This window comes from Macrobrachium rosenbergii, chromosome 14 (assembly GCF_040412425.1).
Source record: "Macrobrachium rosenbergii isolate ZJJX-2024 chromosome 14, ASM4041242v1, whole genome shotgun sequence".
NCBI classification, from domain to species: domain Eukaryota; kingdom Metazoa; phylum Arthropoda; class Malacostraca; order Decapoda; family Palaemonidae; genus Macrobrachium; species Macrobrachium rosenbergii.
In genome coordinates, this window is record NC_089754.1 from 6807803 (window position 1) to 6835801 (window position 27999).

General features: G+C 35.2%; 1 protein-coding gene and 1 long non-coding RNA gene across 2 annotated transcripts in view; one reads left to right on the forward strand and one right to left on the reverse strand.

The window, feature by feature from the left end:
- The window catches only part of LOC136845562 (uncharacterized), a 792-nt gene extending 646 nt beyond the window's left edge, over positions 1-146 (forward strand). Inside the window, exon 2 of the long non-coding RNA XR_010855182.1 lies at positions 1-146. This exon is cut by the window's left edge and continues 219 nt beyond it. This is a non-coding gene — a long non-coding RNA (uncharacterized lncRNA).
- Positions 147-7001: 6855 nt separating this feature from the next.
- The window catches only part of LOC136845480 (prolyl 4-hydroxylase subunit alpha-1-like), a 91300-nt gene continuing 70302 nt past the window's right edge, over positions 7002-27999 (reverse strand). The window contains exons 9-14 of the mRNA XM_067115653.1: positions 25951-26130; positions 12218-12337; positions 10582-10718; positions 9710-9815; positions 9037-9202; positions 7002-7219 (exon numbers count right to left, since the gene is read on the reverse strand). Coding sequence (XP_066971754.1) covers positions 7149-7219; positions 9037-9202; positions 9710-9815; positions 10582-10718; positions 12218-12337; positions 25951-26130 — 780 coding nt within the window. The 3' untranslated portion in view covers positions 7002-7148. The remainder of the gene's footprint in view (positions 7220-9036; positions 9203-9709; positions 9816-10581; positions 10719-12217; positions 12338-25950; positions 26131-27999) is intronic.

A 27999-nucleotide genomic window follows, 5' to 3' on the forward strand; every position in this document is an offset into this window, starting at 1 on the left:
GTGAAGCTCAAAATTATCAGGATTCAAGTTATTTTCATTGAAGCTGGAGAAAGTAAAAGCCTACTCTTCTGTCATTAAATACCTTCTAATGTAAATTGGCTGGATTTTACAAATGACAACGAGAAATACATAAAATAGAGCACGTTGTTTCCTTGTTATTAGAGTCCTCTTCTTTCGGAGCATCAAGCAGTCAGGATCTGTTTCTTGATCAAAATGTTCTTTCTCTAAACGTAGAGGAGTATTGTCTGCTTTTATCAAAGATAATGAATGAATAGCGACCAAGACATAGCTATTTTAACATGGATAAAGAGTACAACAAAAATCGCATCCAATTGAAGTTTCACGATTGATTGATTGATTAATTGTGGGTTATCTGGCGTCACAACTACCAGGGTCACCGACGCCGAATACTAAATGTGATCTTTTCACTTTTATAGTATGTTATAAAAATTAAAATTAAAATTCTGCTAAACAGAACTACATATAAATTTTATTAAAAAGAAAAAACAAAAAAGAAAACTAGCTAAAATAAATAAATAAATAAATATATAAAATTCTGCTAAAAAGAACTATTAATAAATTTGATCCGATAAACAGTATAACTTAAAAAAAAAAATATATATATATATATATATATATATATATATATATATATATATATATATATATATATATATATATACATATACACATATACACACATATACACACATATACACACACACACACATATATATATATATATATATATATATATATATATATATATATATATATATATATATATATATATATATATACACTAAGACAGCACGGCTGTCAAATATATTTGAGAAGACCAGCTTCTTTGATAAAAGAGATAACATTATTAATACATATGCTTTCTCCCAACAGTTTTGCCATGTTATAATTACCACCTGCTTCACTGCTATTTGATAAAAATTGATTCCTAAGTTCCACTAGACTGGGACACTCAACCAGCAAATGCCTAACAGTCAGTGGAACCAAGCAATCGTCACAGAAGGGCTCATTCTCCCCATTCATCACAAAGCCGTGAGTTAAACGTGTATGGCCAATACGTATTCTACACAATACAACCTCCCACTTCCTTGGCATTAGGTCATATTTCCAAGGGTGTGTCTGAATTAGTGATTTCTTTCATTTTATTGGGGCCTACTCTGTCCCACTGAAGTGCCCATAATTGCTGGATGGATTTCCATATAATATGGAATGCATCACGATATGGAACAGGACATTTTCTAGGTATCAGAATCTGTGCTGCTAATTTGGCTAACTGGTCTGCCTTTTCATTTCCTGATATGTTCACATGGGCAGGAACCCAACAAAAAGAAACAATGCTTCCTCCACAATGGTGCAAGAAGATCCACTGCAAGATCTTCAACACTAAGGGATGATCAGCATTGAAGACTTCCAGGGACTCTAAGGCACTTTTAGAGTCACAAAATATTGTGTAGCTAGACACTGGGAGTGTTGCAATATGTTCCAGTGCTACTAAGATGCCATACAGCTCAGCTGTAAAGTTTGAAGCAACTGAAGGAAGCGCACCTCTTCGGTTAAAAGATTTCCAGAGTTTTCGGGAGGTGGCTGTGTCACACTCACTATATCAGGTGACAGTGCAACGTTCATTTACTATTTAAGGAATAGAAAAGTTTCTGTTTAGCTTAAATTCATATTTACAATAAAAAGCCAACCCGGATTTTAGTAGAATTTAAGAAATTAACCGCTTACGTATTGTAAAATGAGAATGGGAAAAACTGTAACGTTGGATATTACCAGACCAAAATGCACCAGGGAATAACCTGAAATTTATGGACAGAATTATTTTTACTGGAAAATTACTATAGAAATGAACACATGAGAACGTGTTTCAAAGAAATAAATTTCTAACTCGCCACGGGATCGAACCCCGGTCTTTCGAGTGAGAGTCCAGGCACTAGCAATTCGAGCACAAAAGTCATAAAAGGAGTCGAAAGACCGGTGCTCCGCCCCGCGGTGAGATAGAAATTTGTCTGTGAAACACATTCTCATGTGTTCATTTCTGTCATATCTCACAGTGGAAGGAGTAAGACGAATGGAATGATGGCAAATCGAGCGCTGATGGGTCGGGGAGCTGGGTAAAATTCGCTCGTATGTTAAGCCTTAGTCGCCTGCCCAGGAAAAACCTTAGATACGTATGTACTTAGTTTCCAACTCCTTTTATGACCTTTGTGCCCGAAATGCTAGTGCCCTGGACTCTCACCCGAAAGACCGGGGTTCGGTCCCGTGGTAAGTTAGAAATTTATATACAGTATATGTATATATATATATATATATATATATATATATATATATATATATATATATATATATATATATATATATATATATGTGTGTGTGTGTGTATGTATGTGTATATATATATATATATATATATATATATATATATATATATATATATATATATATATATATATATATATATATATATATATATATATATATATATATATATATATATATATATATATATATATATATATATATTTATATATGTATGTGTATGTATGCATATATATATATATATATATATATATATATATATATATATATATATATGCGTGTGTGTGTGTATGTGCCACAGGCATTTCATAAACTGCCTGAAATTTCAGGCAGATAGCGAAATGCACTTATGGACATTTGGATGCCACCCCCGCCCCCCTGCCCCGGGGGCCTGGTACCTACACTGTTTCGCTGTGTTTAGTACTAGCCCCTGGATGCATTTCTCTATTTGCCTGAAATTTCACGCACTTCACGAAATGCCTGGTTTCGCTATCTGCCTGTAACATATACAGTACATCTTTTGGTGTTAAGGTTTACTACAGCGTTATATTTGATATTTCAGAAAGTTCGCTCTTCCATCCTAATCCTTAAGTACTTCCATATTCTAACATTTGTCCTCAGAGGTTCAGAGTAACAATGATAATAGTAAAAATACTAGTATATCTGAACACTGAGTATGGAGTAATAATATTCAGTGCAGTATTATGCTATCACGCAGAAATTGCTCTCTGTAATTTTCAGACTTCACTACGGTGTGTTTATGATGTACATGAAAAATATGAAATTGGAATGGCATGAGATCCTTGATTAACACAGTTTATAATCTGTCCGCAAAAATTTTAACATCTTCCGATGGGCACAGTTTAAGGGCTTTAGGGTGAGTAGTTTTGGTGTGATGTTACGTTATATCGGGATTCATCATCAAACTGACCTCGAGGGCCGTTTAATAGCAATACCGCTTCAGTAAATGTTTATTTAGACATAAGTATATCTTAGTTTAACCAGACCACTGAGCTGATTAACAGCACTCTTAGGGCTGGCCCGAAGGATTAGATTTATTTTCACGTGGCTAAGAACCAATTGGTTACCTAGCAACGGGACCTACAGCTTATTGTGGGATCCGAACCACATTATAGCGAGAAATGAATTTCTATCACCAGAAACAAATTCCTCTTGTTCTTCACTGGCCGGTCGGAGATTCGAACTCGCGACCAACAGAGTGGTAGCTGAGAACGGAACCCGCTCACCCAGCGAGGAACTTAAAACAGTCCAAAACTGTTAAAACTCAAATTCGATAATTCCTCGAAATTCGGCGGTCGGCGCCCTCCTTAATGCCATAGTGAATAAGAGGCAGGTAGGGCCTCAATCAAACTTCTGAAGTATTTGATTGATCTCTTTGCAAAAACTGGCTTTGGAAACAGCATATAACCAGCAGACGCATTCTACATCATTTTTTTTTTTTATTTCTCAAATGTTTGTCACTGAAAACCTAGAATCAGATTTCAGGAATGATGTAAAGGCAGCCCTCATACCAGGATTCAGGCCTAATTAGGAGGAAAAATGGACCCGCAATAAACCAATCAAGTAAACATGAAGCATATGCACGTCACAAGGCACATATTACACCTGTGGAACTTAATCAGATATGTTCTATTTTGCAGCAATACGCCCATCCTCACTCAGTCTGACAGCGTCATACTACAGTAGAGCTTTGTGTGAGTGCGTTTGCGTGGTTCTCAGGAGGAGTATGTTTGCTTCAAAGGAGGTAATTGGAATACATAATATATGCACATTTGCCTCGCGAATAATTGTGTAGCTTAGGGTGGACTGCTGTTTTTGCTAAACCATGTTCTCGTTCTGGCTTGGGGGAATACGTTCTCCATTTCATTCTCGGAATATGTAGAATTGTATGTGATCGCATACAGCGTAGTTTTTGTATGAACCCACACATAGATTTAAACATCAACGAATATGGACACGCCTCAAAATGCGTGTTAGTATGAAAAGAAACACGACAATGAAAAAATGCAAAAACAATATAGATAATTTGTTTTTCCACATCACCCAACACGAGAATGTAAAACTTTTTAATACACTACATGATAAAAGTGATAGAATTAATGTTACGCTCATTCAATCGTTTTTTTAAATATTTTTGTTTTCGTGCTCCTTATCTTGAACGAAGGAATGTGGACAGGCGGAAGACGGATTCCCATCCTTCGTCTGTCCATGAGGCAAAAGGGTTTGAAATCACATCATTCTGCATCTCTACCAGAAAAAAAAAGTTTGCTCAGTTTATATATATATATATATATATATATATATATATATATATATATATATATATATATATATATATATATATATATATATATATATATGTGAACAAAACATGTGTATGCCCGTGCGTATGCATAAATTACGCATACACTTACACACTCATATATATATATATATATATATATATATATATATATATATATATATATATATATATATATATATATATATATATATATATATATTAAGTCTTAGTTCTCGTTGGACAACAGTGAGAGCTATGTGATGACCTCTCAGTGGCTCTTCGCTGCAGGTCCATTTATGCTGACATTGGAAATTTGCTCAGTTGGATACAAGAGAATTATTTGATCATGGTCTGAGCACATGGAAACAGCATGATAGAACATTTGAACCGATGCGCCGGAACTGCCCAGGCTCTGGTGGGATATGTGCGTGTGTGTGTGTATGCGTGTTCGATCTCCCATGAGACATTCATGAGAGGAACAGTGAATCTCACGGGGAGACTGCCTCGGTGTTTAGTGGCTGATATGTGTTTTAGCCTGGTGTAGCGTTTAAAGAAACCGCCGCTATGAAGACACATTATTTACGGCCATAGAAAAGTAAGTAAGATCGCCCATTCACATTTATATCTTTTTCAGATTTTCGAGGGAAACACCCGGTTGGGAGGAAATGAAACTGATCGATGTCTGCATGACGAATTTTCCCATTTGTGCATGTTTCTGTTTTGAATATGTGCAGTCACAACACCATTTCAGGTTTTAATATAATGATATGTTTCTTTCAACAGGAATTCGAACTTATCCCAGGGGGACGAATATTTGGAAGTGGTGTTTTTACTCCTACATACGATATGACATTTATTGTGGTCTTTATGACCTTATTACTTTGCTTGATGACCTGGGTGTTTTCACTATTAATGCTTGACATAGAATACTGACTATGCTCTTTTGTGAAGCAGTATTTCCTCTAGTCATGTTTTCCATAGACAGGGGGTGTGCATCACACCATTTCATGACCGGACCTTCTGCCGAGTCACTTTCGTTAAATTTGCAAATAAAGTCTAGTTTTATATATCAGTATCTCATTTCAGTAGGCCTTTGTGTAAAGATAGGTTTAATGAGAGTAGTTTGACAAAGGAGAAGGGATATGCTGACCCTGAGATGAGACACGGCTACCACAGACATCTTAAAGAAGTAAGATGATTGATTCTGTTCTTAAAACAGATACACTAATAAAAGATGGCCCTTCCTGACCCTGAGGGGCCATTAACATATATATATATATATATATATATATATATATATATATATATATATATATATATATATATATATATATATATATATATATATATATATATATATATATATATATATATATATATAAATATATATATATATATATATATATATATATATATATATATATATATATATATATATATATATATATATATATATATATATATATATATATATATATATATATATATATATATATATATATATATATATATACATATATATATATATATATATATATATATATATATATATATATATATATATATATATATATATATATATATATATATATATATATATATATATATATATCAGCTGGTATAGTAGTTAATGTCGTGGCATGTCACTCAGATGTCGTGGGGTTTGCGTCTCCCCAGGGTGATGAAAAATCACTGTGTCATTATCAGTTACTGCAGCAGTGCGGGGTCTGCGGTGGAAGGTTGAAACCAACATTCTTTGGAAGTTTGAATTTCAAGTCAATGGCCCCGGTGTGCTTGTTCCATGTGAATAGGTTTCAGCTACTGAAATAATATATATATATATATATATATATATATATATATATATATATATATATATATATATATATATATATATATATATATATATATATATATATATATATATATATATATATATATATATATATATATATATATATATATATATATATATATATATATATATATATATATATATATATATAAAGATATATAGATAGAGAGATAGACAGACAGATGGATAATGTATGCATAACTATATAAATACGTTTGAATGCGAAAAATAAGAGAGATAATCATGAAAAGAGTGAAATGCAAAACTGGGCAACTTAATGGATATTGTATGTAAGTTACTCTTCCTTTAATTTAAAGTGAAATAAAAATCTATATCTCAAGCTTTCCAAAGGCAGCAAACCAGTTTAATTTCCTCTGAAGAACACACAAGGTTACACTTACACGAAAACCAAATGTACCAAACAATTTATCCTTGATATTCAAAACACCTTTTATTTCCTCGAAGTGCTTTGTTCTTGTCGACTACCTATTGTTCAGGTGATGTCAGGAGAAGTACTTGGAAGATGCGTTTCCGGGAATATGGAGTTGTAGGTCATCGAAATGATGTGTTGTTACCGTGCTGCTCTTTAAAATTTCTCTCTTCTTCTTTGTGATTTTAATATTCCTATTCGGAACGACGTTTCGTCCCTCATTCGAACTCATCAAGAGTACAAGGCTCTCTCATGAAGTTGAAGTTCTCCCGGATCCATTTATTCGCCACTGTTGAAGAGAAGAAGAAAGCGTTGCACTCGAGGTGACAGACATTGACCGAATTACCAAATTACCAAAGTCCTACGACGAATTATGATACGAGTATTTAACCTCATACACAGGTAAATAGTATCTAGGAATTCCCGTCGTGTCATTGCTTTAGTCCTAAACAAGCCTCTGCTCTACCTTGGCACCAGACGCAGTAACGAGCTTCTCTGTCTACCTAACACAACTACAGACTACGAGGACTGCAGAGATTTTATGTTTATTAGTGATAAACAAAAAAGAAAATGACATCACTAAAATAAGAGGGCTGATATATATGCATATATATATATATATATATATATATATATATATATATATATATATATATATATATATATATATATATATATATGTATATATATATATATATATATATATTATATTATATATATATATATATATATATATATATATATATATATATATATATATATATATATATATATATATATATATATAAGCATTAAGCTACAAACGTCCTTTAATATCCAATTCGCTCTACCTCGGAAATAATATATTTTCATATATGTTACCGAAGAATGGAATTTTTTTTAGTTGATAATAAGTTCGTCGTTCCGTGGGCTCGAACCAACGACGGACAAGAACTCAGGACTACAGTGACGCCTTAGCCCACAAAGCCAACAAGTGAGGTATAAGTTATTACCGACCCTCACCTACAAATCACCGTCGAACTCGGGTATTGGTATTTAGAATCAGTATCAATCCACCTCTGCCATGCTAACCTTGTAGTGCATTTGTCACACGTAGCCATATTATGAATGAAATTTTATCACATCACTGTGATTCACATACAAGCATTAAGCTACAAACGTCCTTTAATATCCAATTCGCTGGTTCGATCCCACGGGACGGTGGACTTATTATCACCTAAAAATTCCCCTTCGGTAACATATATGAAAATATATTACTTCCGAGGTAGAGTGAATTGGATATTAAAGGACGTTTGTAGCTTAATGATTGTATATGAATCACGGTGATGTGATAAATAGTCATATATATATATATATATATATATATATATATATATATATATATATATATATATATATATATATATATATACAGTATATAAAGCCTTGATACTCGAAATGAAATTAACGAAGAAATTCTTCCCAGATGCGACTGTATCCTTTGATAGTAATAAGACGTTAGTTAGGGATGTACTTATTTAGCAAAAAAAAGTATACTAATTTACTTCGTCTCATTCTTCCATTCAAACTAAGGTACCAGTATATTAGAGTCTAAATAAAGTTATTATCACCTTACTGATTTAATGTTACTTTATAGTCCACTGGTCGTTTTTACCAGTTCTATGTTTTGTATGAGCCCTATTGACTTCTTAACTTTTTTAACCGTCAAGGGTTCAGATCCCACCTGGGAATAATTTCTGCAGAAATTTCCCGTCAGATGTGAAGGGTTTGACTTGAAAACATATACAAGGAAAACGTCACTTAGCGTTAATCGCCTGTTAGCACATAATTTGTTAACATCTAATTACCAAGCAAATGATGAATTTATTTTGGCCATAGTCTAAATATAGCTAAATTTGATAGCATGGGTTGAGAGAAATTCTTATCCTTCTTTTTGGTATAATAGCTAAAGCTCTAACCTCAGTCGTTTAGCCCAATACCTATCAACGACTCCTCTCGAAGGGGATTTTGAGAGCCCAAAATTAAAAATATTAAAACAAACGAAACTATGATATTCATTCATACTTCGGAATACATTTTTCTCTTCTTGGAAGCTGGCTCACGTACCCCATTTATGACCTAGCAAGACTGGGCATCCACCATGTTCGGACCTTGGGTTCAGCTTTCCATTCCTCAGCAAATTGAACCAAAAGGCGGCCGATCCCTTCACAGGCGTCACTGAGACCCCTGCTTTGGGGAAAGCTGTCCTGCCCCCCGCCTCCACGTCCGAGAGCTGTGAGCGTTGAGAAATCTTTAAACTTAATAATGGATTTTGCATGGAAAAATCTGGTAATATATGATACTCAGTATGTGCATTAAGCAAATAACCCAACCTGTATGTTATATATATATATATATATATATATATATATATATATATATATATATATATATATATATATATATATATATATATATATATATATATATATATATATATATATATATACATACATACATATATATATTTATATATTTATATATATATATATATATATATATATATATATATATATATATATATATATATATATATATATATATATATATATATATATATATATAGCATATGTGAGTGTGTGAAAGTTAGAGTACGATTTGGTACAAAAAGGGGTTTTCAAAAATACGTATTTGAGTAAACAATCTCATGATGAGCAGGGTATCATTAATGCATAATGATGTTGCATGTTGTCTTTTCAATGTAAATGAAAACAGTCACCAGAAAGAACTTAGAACTTACGTAGAATATCCACGTGGCTAACCGATCACCGCTTTCGAAATCGCGGAACTTTTCCCTGTGATTTTCCCACTGAAATGAAAATAATATTGACGAGATCAATCGCAAACTGATAATTCAGAAAATACAACATATTTTCTTTATGATTATAGTTTTGAATCAACATACACCATGCATGACCTTTAAAGGGGCTGAAAGTCCAGAAACGAGCATGCAAAGCTTCCACAAGTCTGCAGTGAAATAAATCTTCAAAGTGATTCTTTTATAGTGTTAGTGATAGATTACCCTCCCAGTGTATTTCAAAAGCGTTTAAAATATACATGTGAAATCCCGAAAAAGCAGCAACCTTTGCTCTCATTCCGAGATGTTGACTTGCGCTGCTCGTTCTGGGAGTTCCTCTGACACTGGACGAAGATAACGAAAAAATAATGTTGGCAAAGTAACAAACACAAGTTGTTTCTTGATATCGTAGCAAAGACAAATACTCAAATTTCATTCTATGCGGTACAAGAAAAAATATATATATACATACCTATATAGTATACACACACATATAATATATATATATATATATATATATATATATATATATATATATATATATATATATATATATATATTTATATACGTATATATATATATATATATATATATATATATATATATATATATATATATATATATATATATATATATATATATATATATATATATATATATATATATATGTGTGTGTGTTTCTGAAGAGTGGTTGGCTTCCGAGAGAACTATACAACGATTACTGCTCCTGTCTTACTTTAACAGCTGAATCATGACATAAAATTTCTAGAGCATTAGTTGCTTTATGGACCTACACAGAAGGTTCGTCAGATTACTCTATGCACACTGCGCCATTAGTCTCTACCTTGCACAGGTTCACGTCATTCTTCCAGCCCTTTCTAGGACTCCCTTTACACGTGCCGTCTATCAATTCCGATATCGTATACTTTTCACAAACCGTTCGTTCTTCAACCTGTTCACATAACCAAAACATCTCGGAACAATGAACTATCCTCTCACTTTCCCTGGCCTTGTTGCCACTTTTTTTTTTTTTTTTTTTGGCCATTCTCCAAATTTCTCACTATTTCAATCATTCCTGCGTCACATATAATACAAGTAGCTCTTCTTTTTTTTAATTTTTATTCTTCCTCATCATTTACACACCATTTCCATAGAGGAGAAATGGCTAAACAGTAGCTTCTTGCAGACCATCTTAGCTTTTTATTCTTCCTCATCATTTACACACCATTTCCATAGAGGAGGAATGGCTAAACAGTAGCTTCTTGCAGACCATCTTAGCTTTTTATTCTTCCTCATCATTTACGCACCATTTCCATAGAGGAGGAATGGCTAAACAGTAGCTTCTTGCAGACCATCTTAGCTTCTATGGATAACTGCAGTACCACCCCAATGGTTTCCAGACAACCTGCCTCCTTTCGTGCTTCACCTACTTTGTGATTAGCCTCTTTTCATCCTACCATCATCCACTGCATACTTACACCGAACCAACGGCCTCCATCACTCCGCCACCCAAATTGACATTCATTGCTCCATGTTCGTGGTTAACATTTACTGTCAACCTTACTCTTGCTCACATTCACCGTCAGTTTTCTCCTCTCGCAAACAGCTTCAATCTCTTTTATTAGTTTCTGTACTTACTCTACACTATAACAAATTAGTAAAGTATCATCTGCCAACATCAACATTCCGCACTCCTGTCACGATATTTGACACTTGCCGAAAAATTTTAGCGTTGCTGCAGCTATATCAATATAAAGAAATAGCCACAATACAAAATATATAATGTAACAAATTCTGCATAGGTCAGACTAGCAAATTGTTGGGAAAGAGATCTGAGCAATATAAAAACAGTATACGTTATGTACAAACAATTAACTGGTTTGTCCTGATGATAAGTAGTTAAGAACTATAATAAAGTCAAGTTTTATCAAAGGAATTTATTATAAAGAAAATGAATATCACCCAAGGATTGTATCTCATAAGATATCTGTTATATATAAAGATTTTAAGGAGTGAATTAATTTGGTCCAGATGGGAAAAAATATTTTCTTGCGCAATGTCTATCAACAAGTAATTCAAGGGTAAGGCCAGTTTTTCCTTGGAAAATAAGTATTTTCTTTGAAATGCTTACCCTCTGTTATGGAAATCACTCTTCCTAAGTGCTCCTAACTGGCTGTAGGTTTGTTTGTACTGCGTTTCACTCGAGCAAATATCGTGTCAAGTTCTAGCACTATATCCAGTCCCATTGGAGACTGGAGATGTCTAAATAGACGGTTGTGGTCAGAATTCATACCTTTATATTCAACTCTTCCATGTTTATATATTCATGTCTATCTATCTACCTATTTGTCTATCATTATATATATATATATATATATATATATATATATATATATATATATATATATATATATATATATATATATATATATATATATATATGTGTGTGTGTGTCTGCATGTGTATATACGTCTTTGAGCGTATCGCATTAACATACGTTTTCAGGAGATCATATTTCCATAGAGGATCTGTATGATATGTATAATGGCCACCGATGCCGTAACTCAGAACCTGGAAAGAAAAAGAGAAAGAAATGGAATTTAAGTGGAGACATAACAATTATGAAAATAGAATACGTGCTTATGGATAAAACCAAAAAGACCACTAACCTGTTAAGCAAGTATCCAAAGATGTTAAACAAAGAGAAAAATATAGGAAAGTGATACAGAGTAGCTTCTGTTAAAACTTAAAACGCACTTGATCTTAATATGTATGTGTGTTATATACATACATACATGCATACATACATATACGTGTGTGTGTGCGTGTGTGAGCATGTGTGGGTATGTATGTATGGCCCGCTGATAACTAGAACAAATCATGGCATTGTTGCACTGGATTTTAAGGTCTCTCCCAGACTTAACTGGTAGGACTGTCCCATGGCTTTACAATATAGGAAATAATGGACCTCTTGGACTGTGGGTACTTTTTTTTTTGTGGCTTCTCGTAGAACGTACTGTAGATGCTGATGTTCTGCCGAAATGAGTAACATATACGGACTTGAAAGAAGGAAGCACTAAAGGTGATAGTAGAGGTTCTTTACTGAAAAGCGTTGGTGTTGCGAATTCTCCACTCAACCCACTTTTGTTGAGAAATAAAGATCATGAGAGGCTTCATATACCCAGGCAACAGAGGAATATTCTAGCAAAGGTGAAACAACATTTGAAGCATGTGGCATTAATGCTACAATTTACTTCGAAGAAAGAAGCCGTATGAGCGGTATCTAGTTTTCTAACAGTGAGTTCTCAGTATAAAAATCGTGAGGTACTGTGTTCTCTAAGCACTGTGAATTACTGAGGGGGTATGATGCGAGATTGGCAAGTCAGTGATGTCTTCGTTTTGCTGGACATTATCGTCATTACTCAGTGACTAAATCACTTACTGCTCTATTCCAAATCTCCCTACAGTTCCGACGCTTTATAACAGAAGAGAGCAAAAGCTATACCCTCAGCATACTGCATCAACTCATTTTCAAAGCCAACAATCATGTCGTTAGAAAACACTAGAGACTACAAAGTTTCCAGATTGCTACCGCAGGGAACACCAGATCTCACATGTATTGCCACATTTGAAGCATCATCTACTGCTAGCCCCTAAAAAAATGTAAACGATGCCAAGTGCATGTGCCAACATGCCAGTTATAATACCCTTGTATAGATCCTTTATAGAGTGATGAGGCTATAATGAACTATTATGAAATAATACCATAGACCTATACAAGGGTATCAAAAGTACGCTATTGAATCTTGTAAGCAGATGGGCTATTGCCGAGTAATTTTCTGAATTCTAACTACCTTGCAGGAGCTGCATAAAGATTAATTTTTAGCAAAACCAGATAGTACCAACAGAGTGGAGAGTGGGCTGTAATTTTAGAATCATCAGACACAATATCGCCAAGTTTCCATTCATTAGGTAAATTACCGTTTTATAAGGGTAGAAAACAGGTACTGAGTTTAGGAGAAATTAACCTCATTGTTTGCTTAAAAATGGACTGTCTCATATATTTATGAACTTTTTAGTCTATTTAGACTGAAAAGAAAATTTGAGACCTGGCTTCAAATACAGGAATCAAGAAGAGCATTAACAGGAAATTGTTGAGCCTGAAGAGCCCCTTGAACTTAATCAGTTTTGTCCTTAGGACTGGTCATTACTTCTTATATTAGATCATTCCATATGGATAATAAATGATAAAAGATTTTATTAAGTTCACCAAAGAAGGGGATAATTTATTGCATTCAGGCTGGCTTCCATAGTAGTATGATCATTTCTCTCGTAAAGTATCAAACGTCAGAAAAGGTATCGCAGTTCCTATGTATTTGAAACTACAATTTCAAAAATGCAACTTATATTTGTTCAGCAACACAGTACACAAAGAAATGTATTCATATTTTGAATACCACATAGTCATTCAATAAATAAATCTAACAAGTGATTTAGTCACTGCGATAGAAATTTAATTTGTCTGGCAATGACATGTAACGTTTCCTGTGCTAATTTGGTAGAGCGGTGGACTTTGATAAAAGGGAAAGCTAATTCCAGACTGCCCAATAGCAAGGAAATCATACCCTCAAGGCTTAGAAGGTTACTCTGTATTTGTTGAGTCAGACTCCAAAACTAGATAAGAAACGAAGGGCCGAGTGCAGAGTTGACTGTTCCTACCTATCAAAAACATACAAGCGTTACAAAGACATGCAATGAAACTTGACACTCTGGTACATAGTCACCTGAAAATAAGGTTTTACCCCCAAAAAATTGCTACAAAAGTTTTTTCAACTGGTTATTGTAGCATCCGGTGTGCTTAACAGCATATCAAACGTCTACCACAGTCTGACCATGCAAAAGGTCTTATTTTCAAGATGGCATCTGTAATAGCCCCTAAATCATTAAAATGCCTGTTACTCTTCATTTTTCAAACTAGATAAGTAATGCTGGTGCCTAACACCTTACTTTGGGGATCTGGAAGCCCAGTTAGCATATCTACTTTATACTGAAGGGAATATATATTCACAAAATCCAAGATGGTGGTCCAATATGGCCACCATACTATGAAAATTTCCATTATTCATTCCAATTATTTTATTTTATACAAGTACATTTGATGTCTAAACACCTGTTTTGGCGATTTGGGAATCCAAAGAGCATATCTGAATTACAGTATACTGAAGTAGGTCTAATTACATATACAAAATTTAATATGGAGGATCAATATGGCTCCCAAACAAAAAAATAATTACTTATTTTAACTCATTTTATTGTCTAAACCCCTGTTTTGGGAATCTAGGAATCCAATAAATTTATTCAAATCACAGTATATTACAATGATCACATATTTATAAAATCTACGATAGAGGACCAATATGGCTGCCAAACTACAAAAAATCATTATTATTCATTTCAACTCATATTACGAAGTAAAATTGCTGCCTAAACCCGTGTTTTGGGGATATCTGTTTTGGGGATGTGGCAATCCAATTAGCCTATTTGACTTACAGTAAACTGAACCGATTATATATATAAATACAAAATCGATGATGGAGGAGTAAAATAGCAGCAAAATAATGAAAATCCCCATATCTCATTTCAATTTATTTTACTCACGTGAATTTGGTGTCTAAATCCCTTTTTTGGAATCGGGAAATCCAACCAACTTATCTGAATAACAGTACATTGAAATGATTAGATTTTTCAACATCTAAGGTGGGGGACCAATAAGGCCACCAAGCTTAGTGTAGTGATTATTGGCAAAAAATGTTATCATGAATCCTATATTATAAATTTCTGAAAAACCAGGTTTACAAATATTCATTCTCACAGTTCTCAACTTGACATGGTCCACAAGCAGGTGTGCAAGGTAGTTCATAGCCTTTGCAACTGCTACACATTTGACAGGCAGTTTTGCAATTAAAGTAGACCATCTGAAAGAAGCTTTCTGGTGAAGCAGTTTTCTTGCTTATAACTGGCACAAATTGATTGTCCTCCATTTTCCATCCCAAACCCACTACCAGGTGTCTCGAAATTACAGACCCCCCACTCCACAGAACAAATGGAAAGTTATGAAGTTTTCTGCTATAGCCTATCTCCAAGTACATTATTTTAAGTTTCTATTAAGCTATTTTTCATTTTACATTTCTTCAGACTGAGTGACGGAGTTAGATACAGCCATGGCTAACGACTTGGAGGAAATCAGATGGATTGACCGAATCCGGACTATAACCTTCAGAGAGGCCAGGGATGCTGGCGCATCCTTCATTTCACGTTCCTGGATAGCTAAGTACATTAAAAGAGATGAATCCTTGTTAAAAGAAACTGGAACAAAAATCCATATGACTGTCATCGCAAAAAGAGTGAAAATCTTGGAAGGCCTGAAGTCCTTTCTCAGGAGTCAAAAGATATCATAGCTGAGGCAGTGGGTAGACCAAGAAAGTCTTTATGTAAACTGGCTCTTGAACTAGAAACAAAAAGGGTAAAGAAGAGAAGTTATAGTGCTTTATATCGTGAGTTGAAAAAATCTGGTATCAATCCATTTCATGTTATCAGCAAGCCCAACATCACTCAGCAACAGAGAGAAGACCGTGCATGGTTTTGTGGTTCTTTTCTTAAAGATTGGGATGAAGCTGACTTTCTCCAAGTTGCCGCATCGGATGAATTCTTCATTTACACAGTCAGGAAGCCAAATCATAAAAATGACATCATTTGGGCTGCAAAGTTGGATGATATCAGCGATGACGTGCGCTATTGCCAAGTTGTGAAATATCCTGATTGTTTAGGAATTTTTCTCTGTTTCACAGCCAAATGGTTAATGTGGATCATCAAAGAAAAAGGACAGTCATGGAATGGCAAATACTTCAGAGAAACTGTGCTTACTGGTGGAGTACTTCCTTTCCTCAGAGATCCTGAAAATGTGTTATCTGTTGAAGAAGTCACATTTTTGCATGATAAGACACCATGTTTCAAGGCTCTTCAGACACAGGAGCTGCTTCGAAACAGTGGTATCGATTTTTTCTCATCAAGTGAATTTCCAGATAGCTCCCCTGACCTTAATGTGTGTGAAAACATTGGTAGTATTTTAAAGGATAGTGTTGAAGCGCGCACAGTGAACTATGATGGTATACCAAGCCTCGACGACCTGTGAAGAAAGGTGACCGGAGTGCTCAGGGAAATGGAGTTTGAATCTCAGCTTTTTTGTGATTTGCTGAAATCATAGCCCTCAAGAATGCAGGCTGTGGTACAGGCAGATGGAGGCCACACAAAATATTAAATACTCAGAGAGAAACTTAAATAAATACCTGTTCTGAATTACTTTTGTTTTTGTCCATATCAATTTTAGTTTATGCTGTAGAGGCGGGGGGGGGGCGCCCTCTAATTTCGAAACACCCTGTATATTCATGTCACTTTCGTTTCCAGTCTACACCATGATCTGGTAATACACTCTAAAGCTATGATATTTTTTTGAGGACCTGGTGGTTGGGAGGCATTCTGGGGTAACAAATGACTTGGCAGAGACAATTTTTTTATCAAAATATTGTAACACAAAGGTGAAAGTGAATCAGTACTGTTGCCACCAAACAGAACTGCCATTGCCTTGTTCCCAAGGTCCTCTATGACACTGTTAGCTTGATTTGGGAGCAGAAATGCTTTTGCACATGTCTGAGTGGTTGATTCGCCATTCTCAAGTTTCTGAAACACTGATTTTTTTACCAACACTGAAAACGTGGGAGGTTGTGTCACATCCTGTATATGCATGGAGACAGAGCAACTAAGAACACATTTCACTACGGAGAACTTATTTTATTTTACTAATATTATACACCTTAGGAACTGTAGACCTGTCAGAACGAAAACAGAGGCCCTTATTGCTTACCTCAACATAGTAGAGGAGAAGACTGAGCAAGTCTGCATCCTCCCCTATCAAGGTTGTGGTCTGCCATCGTGATGCCTCGATTGCAGCCTTGATAATATCCAAGTCTGCATCTCCTACTGCATTAATTACAGAACAGCCCTTTTTCTGTAGTTCTTCAGTCACAAGATCAGTTAGGCCTGGTAAGGATGTCTTCCTTTTTTCCATCAAACACAGCATCCGCATTGAAGTTGATGGTCGGGTGTCTTTTTTCACTGCCGCTGATGTGTATTGTCTTTAATGGAAGGACCACTTTAGCCATCAAAAACTATGGTTGTTTTTCTATAATGTCACATGGTAAGGTCAGCGTATATTAGTTTTTGTGCAATAGCACCATAACTGTCACCTTTTTTCCATGGCAATCTATGGATCACTGAGCCACCATCAAGTACATAAAGTTCAGTACATGGAATAAAATCCACAACAGCATCCTTTGACTTCTTGCTTGAATATTCAGCAACTGCATGAGCTAGTTGGGGTCTGTCAACTTTTCGGAAAATTTTTTTGGCTTCAAATAGAGTTGTAGGGAATGGGCTGAACTCAGAACTCATAACATCTTTCAGTGAAAGTTCTAGGGTTTTTGACAGAACCAGAAACCTTTGAAGCAGCAAAGCAGGATCGATAGTTCGGCCTTACCCAAGTTTAATGGTGGATTAATCTGCAAGGGTTTTTGCTCGATCTTTCCGTTTGAATGAGGTCCCAAAAATAGGTCTTCCAGCCATTTTTTTGATAATCTCATTCCCAAAAATCTCAAACTCATGAACATTCACATCTTCAGCAACTACACCAGTAATGATGTTTCTCAAAGATGGGTCTGGAGAAAACCGCTTGCATGCAGAGAGTTTTTCCTTTATCTTTTTCAGGTCTGAGTGATCTCGTTTTATCCTTGCTTCTGTTGATTCTCGATGTTGTTCAATTGTTGTTTAGTTTAGGTCGTTGAATTTCTGCATGGCACTATTGTACACATTTCTTCGCTCATTCCACTTCCATGAATTAAGCCTCCTCTACTCTTTAGGGACCTCATCAGTGTCTGCTCAGTCACAAGATCAGAGCTGAGGCCTGCCCAGCATTGGTTGCTGCAGCGGATCACATGAAAACCCCAAGAAAATCAGTATGTCTAACCCTGAGTTGGGACATTTCTTGGACATAGAAATATGCAGATTTCAGGTAGTTGTAGTGTCCAGCAGCAGCAGATATCGATAGGCAATCTGATGCTGCACTCAAGTACATCATCCAAAATCTTGTGCGATCTGCTCTGATCATCATTCTTGCAGTTTGAAGTATTCTCTGATAGTTTATCCACAGCTGGCTGGTTTTTGACCTTGTGCTAAGTTCTGCCTTCTTTGTATTAATCATGTTTTTTATCTGGATCAACATATTACTAGGAGACCCACAAGGCCAAAAAGGCCATATTTTTCGGAGTAGCCCATCATAATTTTGGCACAAGATCAGACCTCATTTTTTGGTTATTTTAATGTCTCTAGACTGACAATCCAGAGGTCTGCTCGGATATCTCTCTTGCAAACATATTGAAAATTCCATTTGAAATAGTGTGCCCACTTGAAAATAGGATCCGAAAACAACAACTGTGTTTTTTGCTGTAACTCCGTACTTAGTCAACATAAAACAATATTTTTTGTGGCTAAGTATATGTTTTTGATGTTGAAAAATCGTTTGAAAACATTTTTAGTTACGTTTTAGTTACCCTTATCTTGGAATACAAGATGGCGGCCCTCAATCATCGATATCGTCAAATGCCTTTTTTAAGCAATGACAAATAAAAGTTGTTAATATAAGCCAAAAATCCTTTCCATCAATGGTAAATGGACATAAAAAGAATCAATAGCTACTAATGTTTAAAACTTTTACCTATTTGGACACTTATATCAAAATTTATTCATATTTAGTCCTGTTACTCATAAAAGTGTTATTTTCAGTTTCAGCAACACAAAACTTTTCACAATTTATTTTGTCACAACATTACCAGACATTTTAGTGGCTAAACATATGCTTTCAATATCCATTATAATATAAAGTTAGGCCATTAATTAATAAATTATTTTGTAGCACCTTTGAATTTTAGAATGCCTAAATGATAAAAGTAAAAATCACAAAAACATAATCCATGAAGCAACATACAGATGAAAGAAAAAATATTTTCTAGTTTTAATAAGTCTAAATAATTTTTACACACTAACCTTGATGGATTATATATTCAGATTTTTACTTTCCAAAAATCTGATCAATATTATCTTCTTTTTTTTATATCACTTGCATATTGATAGGAAAGACTGATATTTCTTATGTACATTGACATTATACAGAAATGGAAAATATTACAGGACATAGCTTACACTTTAAGCAATCATTATTGCCGTTGTCTACTGGGGCAACCATGGTTCTACCACATGTGAGGATGTAACATTTAGAATGAAATTACTAAATTAAATCACATTAACAATGTAAGAAAATCATCTGATGCCACAGCAATCCTAAATTAGTCAGTCACCTTCTAAAGCCAAATCAGTTCGAGCACACTTTTCCGGTTTCCCACCGCATTTACACCCAACCGTACACTTGACACATGCAACAACGCATGTGCACTTCCTAAGACATCTGCTTTTGATCCATTTGCAGCAGCGGCTGCAAGCCACCTCTGGAGGTCTAGGTGACTGGTCCATCATTAATGGCACAAGTTTCCCATCTATCATTGTTGGACCAAACAATGTTGGGTTAGGCAGTCCCATAAAAGAGCTACAAGCTGATATGTATATAAAAAGTTGATAACAAGAAAGTTGATATAAAGCTTGAAGAGCACGCTGATAGAATGCATCTTCCGTAAGAATGGAACAGAATAGAATTTAGGCCAAAGGCCAAGCCCTGGGACCTATGAGGTCATTCAGCGCTGAAACGGAAACTGACAGTAAAAAGGTTTGAAAGGTGTAACAGGAAGAAAACCTCGCAGTTGCACTATAAATCAATTGTTAGGAGAGGTGGCAAATAAGATGGAAGAAAGAAAATACGAATGGAGGTATAGTAAAAGGAATTAAAGGGGTTGCAGCTTGGGGCTGAAGGGACGCTGCAAAGAACCTTAAGTAATGTCTACAGTGCACCGCATGAGGTGCACTGATGGCACTAGCCCCCTACGGGGCATCATCTTCTGTAGAAGGAAGATGCCGCAGATCTCCGTGAGTTGTGCTATATATGTGTGCTCTTGCTCCATTCAGCGTTCAATCATGTTTTCCATATAACCTCAAGAAGAACGTCCGGCATGATTGTTTTACTTCGTCAGTCACTTCAAACCCATTGCGGTCCAGAAGAGTCGTCATCTCTGTTGATGACATAGCTACCTTGAAAGCCTTTCTCTTGCCTTTACCATAAGGAAAACTTACAGTATCGCAACCACTTATTACATATCCACAGAGAAATGATGATGTGGCCTGTTCAGGTGTTATGTTCTTCTTACCCAACATCAAGGCAATTTTGTGACAAGGCAAGATGCATCCTTTTTTATCCAGAGTTCTCTCAGACTTGGAATGCTAATGCTATGGTAGATTGCCAGAACAATGACATCAGTGTCTGTACCTGAATAAGGGAACGAGTATAGCCATGATCGCTAACACAGTAAGCCAGATGAGCAAATAAGCGTGCGTCAGCTTATTCATGTTCATCATATAGAAGGTCAGGAAGCATTTGGATTTCACCTCGATGCATTAAGACCGTGTGTTATTCAGCCCTCCTAGAACCAGTGAGACATTATCAGGAATAAATTCGGGAGTCTTTCTCCAAGAAGTTTCCAGGAATTTTTCAATTGCTGCTTTATTTTTAACATTGGAGATGAATGATTTCCATAATGGTATTTTCAAAGTTTCATGAACCTCATATGCACGACTAGCCCCTGCTTCCTTTGCCTTCGGTTTCGCTCAGATATCTTCAGATTCGTATCTTTGTCATAACAATCTCCTACGATATGCACCATATCGCATTTTTTGGGTTTCGACTCCATCAACTTCTGAATATATCTCCTCGACATATTACTGAATGTGGTATATCCTTTATCTTGATGACTGTGAATGAATGCCGTGGCATCCACAAGCATAACTACGTAAGTTTCCTCATGTGGGAAATGTCTCCTTTAATCCAAGAATTGCCCAGTTGATTCTTAACTGCTGCAATGCATTCTGATTTGTAACTGTGACCATCATCATTTGGTTCAAGGAGCGAGGTTGGATACTCTGTCCATTCATAGCGAAATGCATCGGCGACGACACTACACAAGAAGGCAAGTTCCGAACAATTGTTGTTCTGTTCTTTATATAACTTTGCTAATGTCGCAAATTTGCCAGATTTATTACTTTTTACATCAAAAGGTTTTAAGTTTTACTGATGCATTTGTGTTCCGAATATCTCGCCTATTGCTAATGCCTCAGTTCCTTTTTGTTTTGTATAAATTGGATCCGTTGAGTTGCATTTTCCTCCAGTTGCAGTATTCAGTAAATCAGAAGATGCGGAGGTGAATCGATTAATGAGATTATGGGTAATCAGCTGTTTGATAAGAATAACAGCTTCTCGATCTTTTTGTGCCTGAACAGATCCTGGATAGTTTTCAGCGACTGTATCTTTTGTCATGTGTACCATAGATTTCGTCTCCTCAGATGTAGCTGTAAGTCCTGGGAATGCTTTCAAGTATTTCTCCCTTGTTGCTTCTTTCTGGGTAATGCCTTTAAAGAGTTGTGTCTTTGCCTCTTTGTTATATGTCCTTTCAAGGGCCATATCTGTCCAAATGCCTTTAGAATAACCTTTGGCTTCATGCATTGTAAAGTGACCCTTGCAGAATTCTGCAGTAAGCTCTTCTGGTAAGGTTCTCATTACATGCAAATAGTGAGGAATACATGCTACGTACTTTGTATAGCCAGCACAAGCCATATATGGCAACAGTTGTCCTACTTCATCAAGAGGCTCTTGCCATTTACCAGCTCTTTCAGCTTCAGTATATCTCTTGAAGATCAGAACCATTTCAGTATACATTAACCAAAGCTGTGCTGTAGGGTGCCCTTCTAATGATTCATCAAACCTCTGAAGTTCTCTTATTCTTTGGACACTTGTCAGCAGATTTGCATGTGCATCTCTGATTTATTGCATGTCTTGTTCCCCAATGGCATCAGCAATCTTCTGGATGCAGTTCATATATGATGTGATTGCATCCAACTGCTCCTCATTATAACCGAGACCGTTGTCAATGTTACATGAGATGAAAATGCCATCACCATCAATTGATTCAGCTATAAATGTAATGTACCGTTGGGTGTCCTGATAACTGGCACAGTTACCAAATCTATTCAACATAGTTACTACCGCCTTGCTCCTAGTCTGCTTCATTATATGCAAAGTTGTCCCAAAATGCTTAGGTAATGGCATACCTCTTATAACTGCAGCAAAAACATCTTAAGCCAGATTGAGGACTTTCTCCCTCTTAACATCTTCAAGCTCGACTTTGTCTGAACCATCTTCTAACAAATGATGGTCTGTTACTGACCATGCCAAAAAATTGTAGAGTAACGTTGGTGTAAATCTGGATGCTGTTTCATAAGAGATTTGAATATTTAAGATCTTCAGTTTGCCTCATAATCCTGATTCTTTTTTATTCCTCCTTTAATTCCTCTTGTATAATTTTAGAAGCATGATAAAGTATTCTGTTGTTACTTAGTGATGCGCTACATTCAACATTATCACTATCATCTTCTTGATCATAATCAGAATGGTGGTCATCTTCTTACTGTCTTATCTTTCCCATCAAATAATTTATTGTCATAGTCGAAGAACATTGTAGAAGACTTTCCTTGTTGGGGTACAATGATAACTTTCTGACCATGTGTCTTATAATAAGACTCAAGTTGTTGTTTGATTATAGAACATTTATAGTATGCAACTGTCCATTTTCAAGAAGCCAGTCACGGTATTTTAAGCGCAACACACTCATCAAGATGATACTCTCAGGATCTTCACTTAGTTGGTCATTTATGCACTTTAGCAACCAATTATTTTCATTGTCAGTAAGATTTGTTCTTGGTTCTGACGATGAGGTTAGAGTTCTACATTTAAAGAAGCAATTCCTGTGGTACCGGAAATTATTAGCCACCATATCAAAGCAACTATCCCCAAACCCTTGGATCCTGTGTAGCATCACTTCGTCATTAAGCTTTTTTGTTTCCTGGAAATTTACTGTTTCAACAAGTGATAATTTATGTGACCCATTTTACCACAAATAAAGTATTCTTCTTTGTAATTTATCCTTAGATTATCGGAGCTTCGACGCTTTGTAGTAATACTATCACAAGGCTCTACATCTGAAATATCTTTATTGGTGGGACTTTCGTCTTGTGTTCGAGGTTTCTGGTTAACAGTTTTTTTTAGTATATAACTTTTTACATTATCCATGATATTTAGGGTTCTTCTGGATAAAATCATAACTATTCACCTCATTTTTTAAATCTCGTTGCTATGTCATCTTTCCTGTTACCAACAGCATATTGCAATGATGGTAATCCTTTTTCTGTCACATTATGGAGTGTTTCGCTTCCTGATCTCTGGCACAGGATGCACAGAGAATAGTCTGTGTTTGAAAGTTTGCGTTTACGAGTATTAGAATCCATTTTGCATCATTAACCCTGAAAAATATTGAATCTAACTGTTAGATAACTTGTGATTAATGCTAACTGAATGCATGAAATTAATATTTTGGCAGTCAATCAATAAAGAGTGTAAACTCTTATAAAACGGCTTGTATTCCAAGGTGAATACATACAAATGCTTCAAGTAATAACTAAAATTTCTTGTTTGATCATAGAAAACTATGTTCACTTTTCACATAACATCATTACATATGAAGAACAAAGAAAAGATATGACAGTATGTTTAGAAGATTTGTAAAGTACTGATATTGAAAATCACCTTTCATGTATAAGATGCTCTGTGTCATATCAGTCCTGTTACAATAATTCAAAGAGCTGCTAATCTATGATCAGGAGCAATTACTTCATCTATTCATATCATTTTAGTTCTGATGAAACAGAAAAGTAGTTGACAAAAACAACTTTTACGGATCATTTGACAAAAATTATTTAGAAAATTCAGATTTCATTGTCGGCCACCTTGGATTCCAAGATTGCCGACAAAGCTACAGTTTCCTAAACATTTCCAATGAATTTTTTTACCAAAAAACATAGATTTATACTCAAATAATGTGTTATCATGCCCAATGGGTGCAATATACAACAAAACATAATATCGTGATCGGTGGATTTTTAAGGTAAATTTCTTTAGGGTACGCTGCTTCAAATGAAATTTTCAGCATGTTGGCAAGAGAAATTTTTGAGCAGACCTCTAGATTATCAGTCTACATACAGTTATGCAACAAAAAATTTAGGCCTGCCCTTGGGTCCCCTAGTATATCTGATGTTACAGCACTCTCCAAAATAAATTTCCTTTGTCACTAGGGCTGAGTATATTTCTTCCACCTGATCTACCATTGACTCAAACTGTGGATTATCCTTCACCATATCCGACAAAATCAGGTTACTGAGACATCTGTCCACCAATAGATGTCCACGAAAAATAAAGGTCATTAGTAAATAGTGTCGTTAAATGAATAAAAAATTCGAAAGTAAAGATCATTTATGAATAAAGTCGGTAAACAGTGTTGATAAAAAGTCACAAAAGCAAATTGTATCTTAAATTTAACAATTATGTTATCATATAACATTTTTAACAACCAAAGCAGATTCCCAGACACCAAAACATAGGGTTAGACAGCAAAATTACTCCTCGAGGATGGATAATTAAGGAGCAATGGATATTTTGGCGATTTTGGGACTAATCGGTGCCATCTTGAAAATAATACCTCTTACATGGTCAGATTGTGGTAGACTTTTGGTATGTTATTAAGCCCACCTGATACTAAAATAAACAGTTGAGAAACCTTCTGTAGCAAATTTTTTTTGAGGTAAGGTGCTTTTTTTTCATAAAAGCAGCCGACTAACAATCAAATTCATAATAAGAAGTCAATGGTAAAGATAATCTAAAAAAAAAAAGCACCCTCTAATAATATTTGTCTCCCTTTATGACAGGAAGCATTTTCTCTAATTCAAAAATTAGTGCAATAAATTATTATCTACTTTTCAAATTTAGTGAAATAAATTTTTGCAATTACCTCCTCTGGATATCTTACCTGTAACGGTTCCCCGGCATATAAGCCACCTTCATCCTCAAAGACAAGTAGTCCAGTGATGGCTGAAATACGCTTGGCTATCGTTGGAAAGTACGAATGACTTGTGTTTCCCAACCAAGCCGTCTGGGAGACCCGCAGCTCCACTGCGCCAGTGTGTGATAAAACACCCGACCTCGCCAACTGTAAATTATGACAGCCACAAGGCGCCATTTTTAATTACCTATTGTGTTTAATTTTGAGTTAGTAAAGCTTCGTATATATATATATATATATATATATATATATATATATATATATATATATATATATATATATATATATATATATATATATATATATATATATACATTTGTAATATCCACAGTATCCTCTTGATTTAACTTCTCGACTTCCTCACACTTTTATAATAGACTTGTTACTACAAAGATTAAATCCAAATGAAGAACAAGCAAGGAATTCCGAACACCCGTGGTATTATTCGATCACACAGACACACGATGGACTGAAGTTAAGCTAGAGTATTTCAGTTCATACATATACATAAATAAACATATCTGAAATTCAGATCTATTTTCATAGAGATGGAACAGAACAGTCCTCATAGTTGTTTTATATTGCCATTTATGTTGATTATATATATATATATATATATATATATATATATATATATATATATATATAGATGTATGTATGTATGTATGTGTATGTGTGTGTGTATGTTCAGCATAATTTTGAAGCACATTGAGCAATTACAACCAAACTTGGTATAGATATGACTTACTATCTGGGAAAGAATACTGTGGGAGTAAGGCATCACTGGCACCAAAAGAGTGTGGGAAGGGGTTGGCATGCAAAAATAACCAAAAACAAGAGATATTAACATCTAATCCATAGTTTTTATATCACTGAGATGAATAGTAACACTCCCGATGACCTTTAAGTCCAAGTTCAACTGTGATAGGAAGGTGCGGTGAAAAGGGGGTGTGAAGGGGGGTGACATGTAAAAATAACTGAAAAAGACAGATATTAGTGGCTAATCCATAGTTTTGAGGTCTCTGAGATGAATAGTGTCACTCCCGGTGTCATTTAAGTCCAAGTTCAGCTCCGATAGGATGGTCAGGTGAGAAGGGTGGGAAGGGGGTGGGAAGTGCATGACATGTAAAAATAACCGAAAAAGACAGGTATTAGTGTCTAATCCATAGTTTTTGAGGATGCTGAGATGAATAATGACTCTCCCGATGCCCTTTAAGTCCAAGTTCAGCCTTAATAGGAAGTGAGTGGGATCAGAAGGGGTGGGAAGGGGTTGACATGTAAAATTAACCAAAAAAGACAGATATTGGTGTCTAATCCATAGTTTTCGAGGTCGCTGAGACAAATAGGGACACTCCCGATACCCTTTAAGTTGAAGTTCAGCTTTGACAGGAAGAAATGGTGAGAAGGAGTGGGAAGGGGGTGACATGTAAAAATAACCGAAAATGACAGATGTTAGTGTCTAATTAATAGTTTTCAAATTTGCTGAGAGGAATAGTGATACTCCTGATACCCTTCAAGTCCAAGTTATTGCCCCAAAAGGAATTGGGGGGGTGAGAAGGGGTGAAATATAAAATGTCAAAACTATTGGGCAATGTAACTGAAGCAACTATCTTAACAGGAAAGTGAGAGAGTGTGAGAAAGAAGAGAGAGTGAGATGGAAAGGAAGTGAGAGAGAGAGTAGCAGGGTTGTTGGGATGAGAAAGAGAGAGAGAGAGAGGGAGAGAGAGGGAGAGAGAGGGCGTGGAGTGAGAAAGAGAGCGAGTTTATTGGTTGTTATTCAGAGTTTTCCTGGGCAGTGCCGGTTTGGTCAGCTAGTATACATATATATATATATATATATATATATATATATATATATATATATATATATATATATATATATATATATATATATGTGTGTGTGTGTGTGTGCTTAAAAATCACAGTAGATGCACGTGACTTCAGTGTATAAGCGAACCTCACAGGAAAAATTTTTCCTGTGGAATTTGCTTGTATATATATATGTGTGTGTGTATG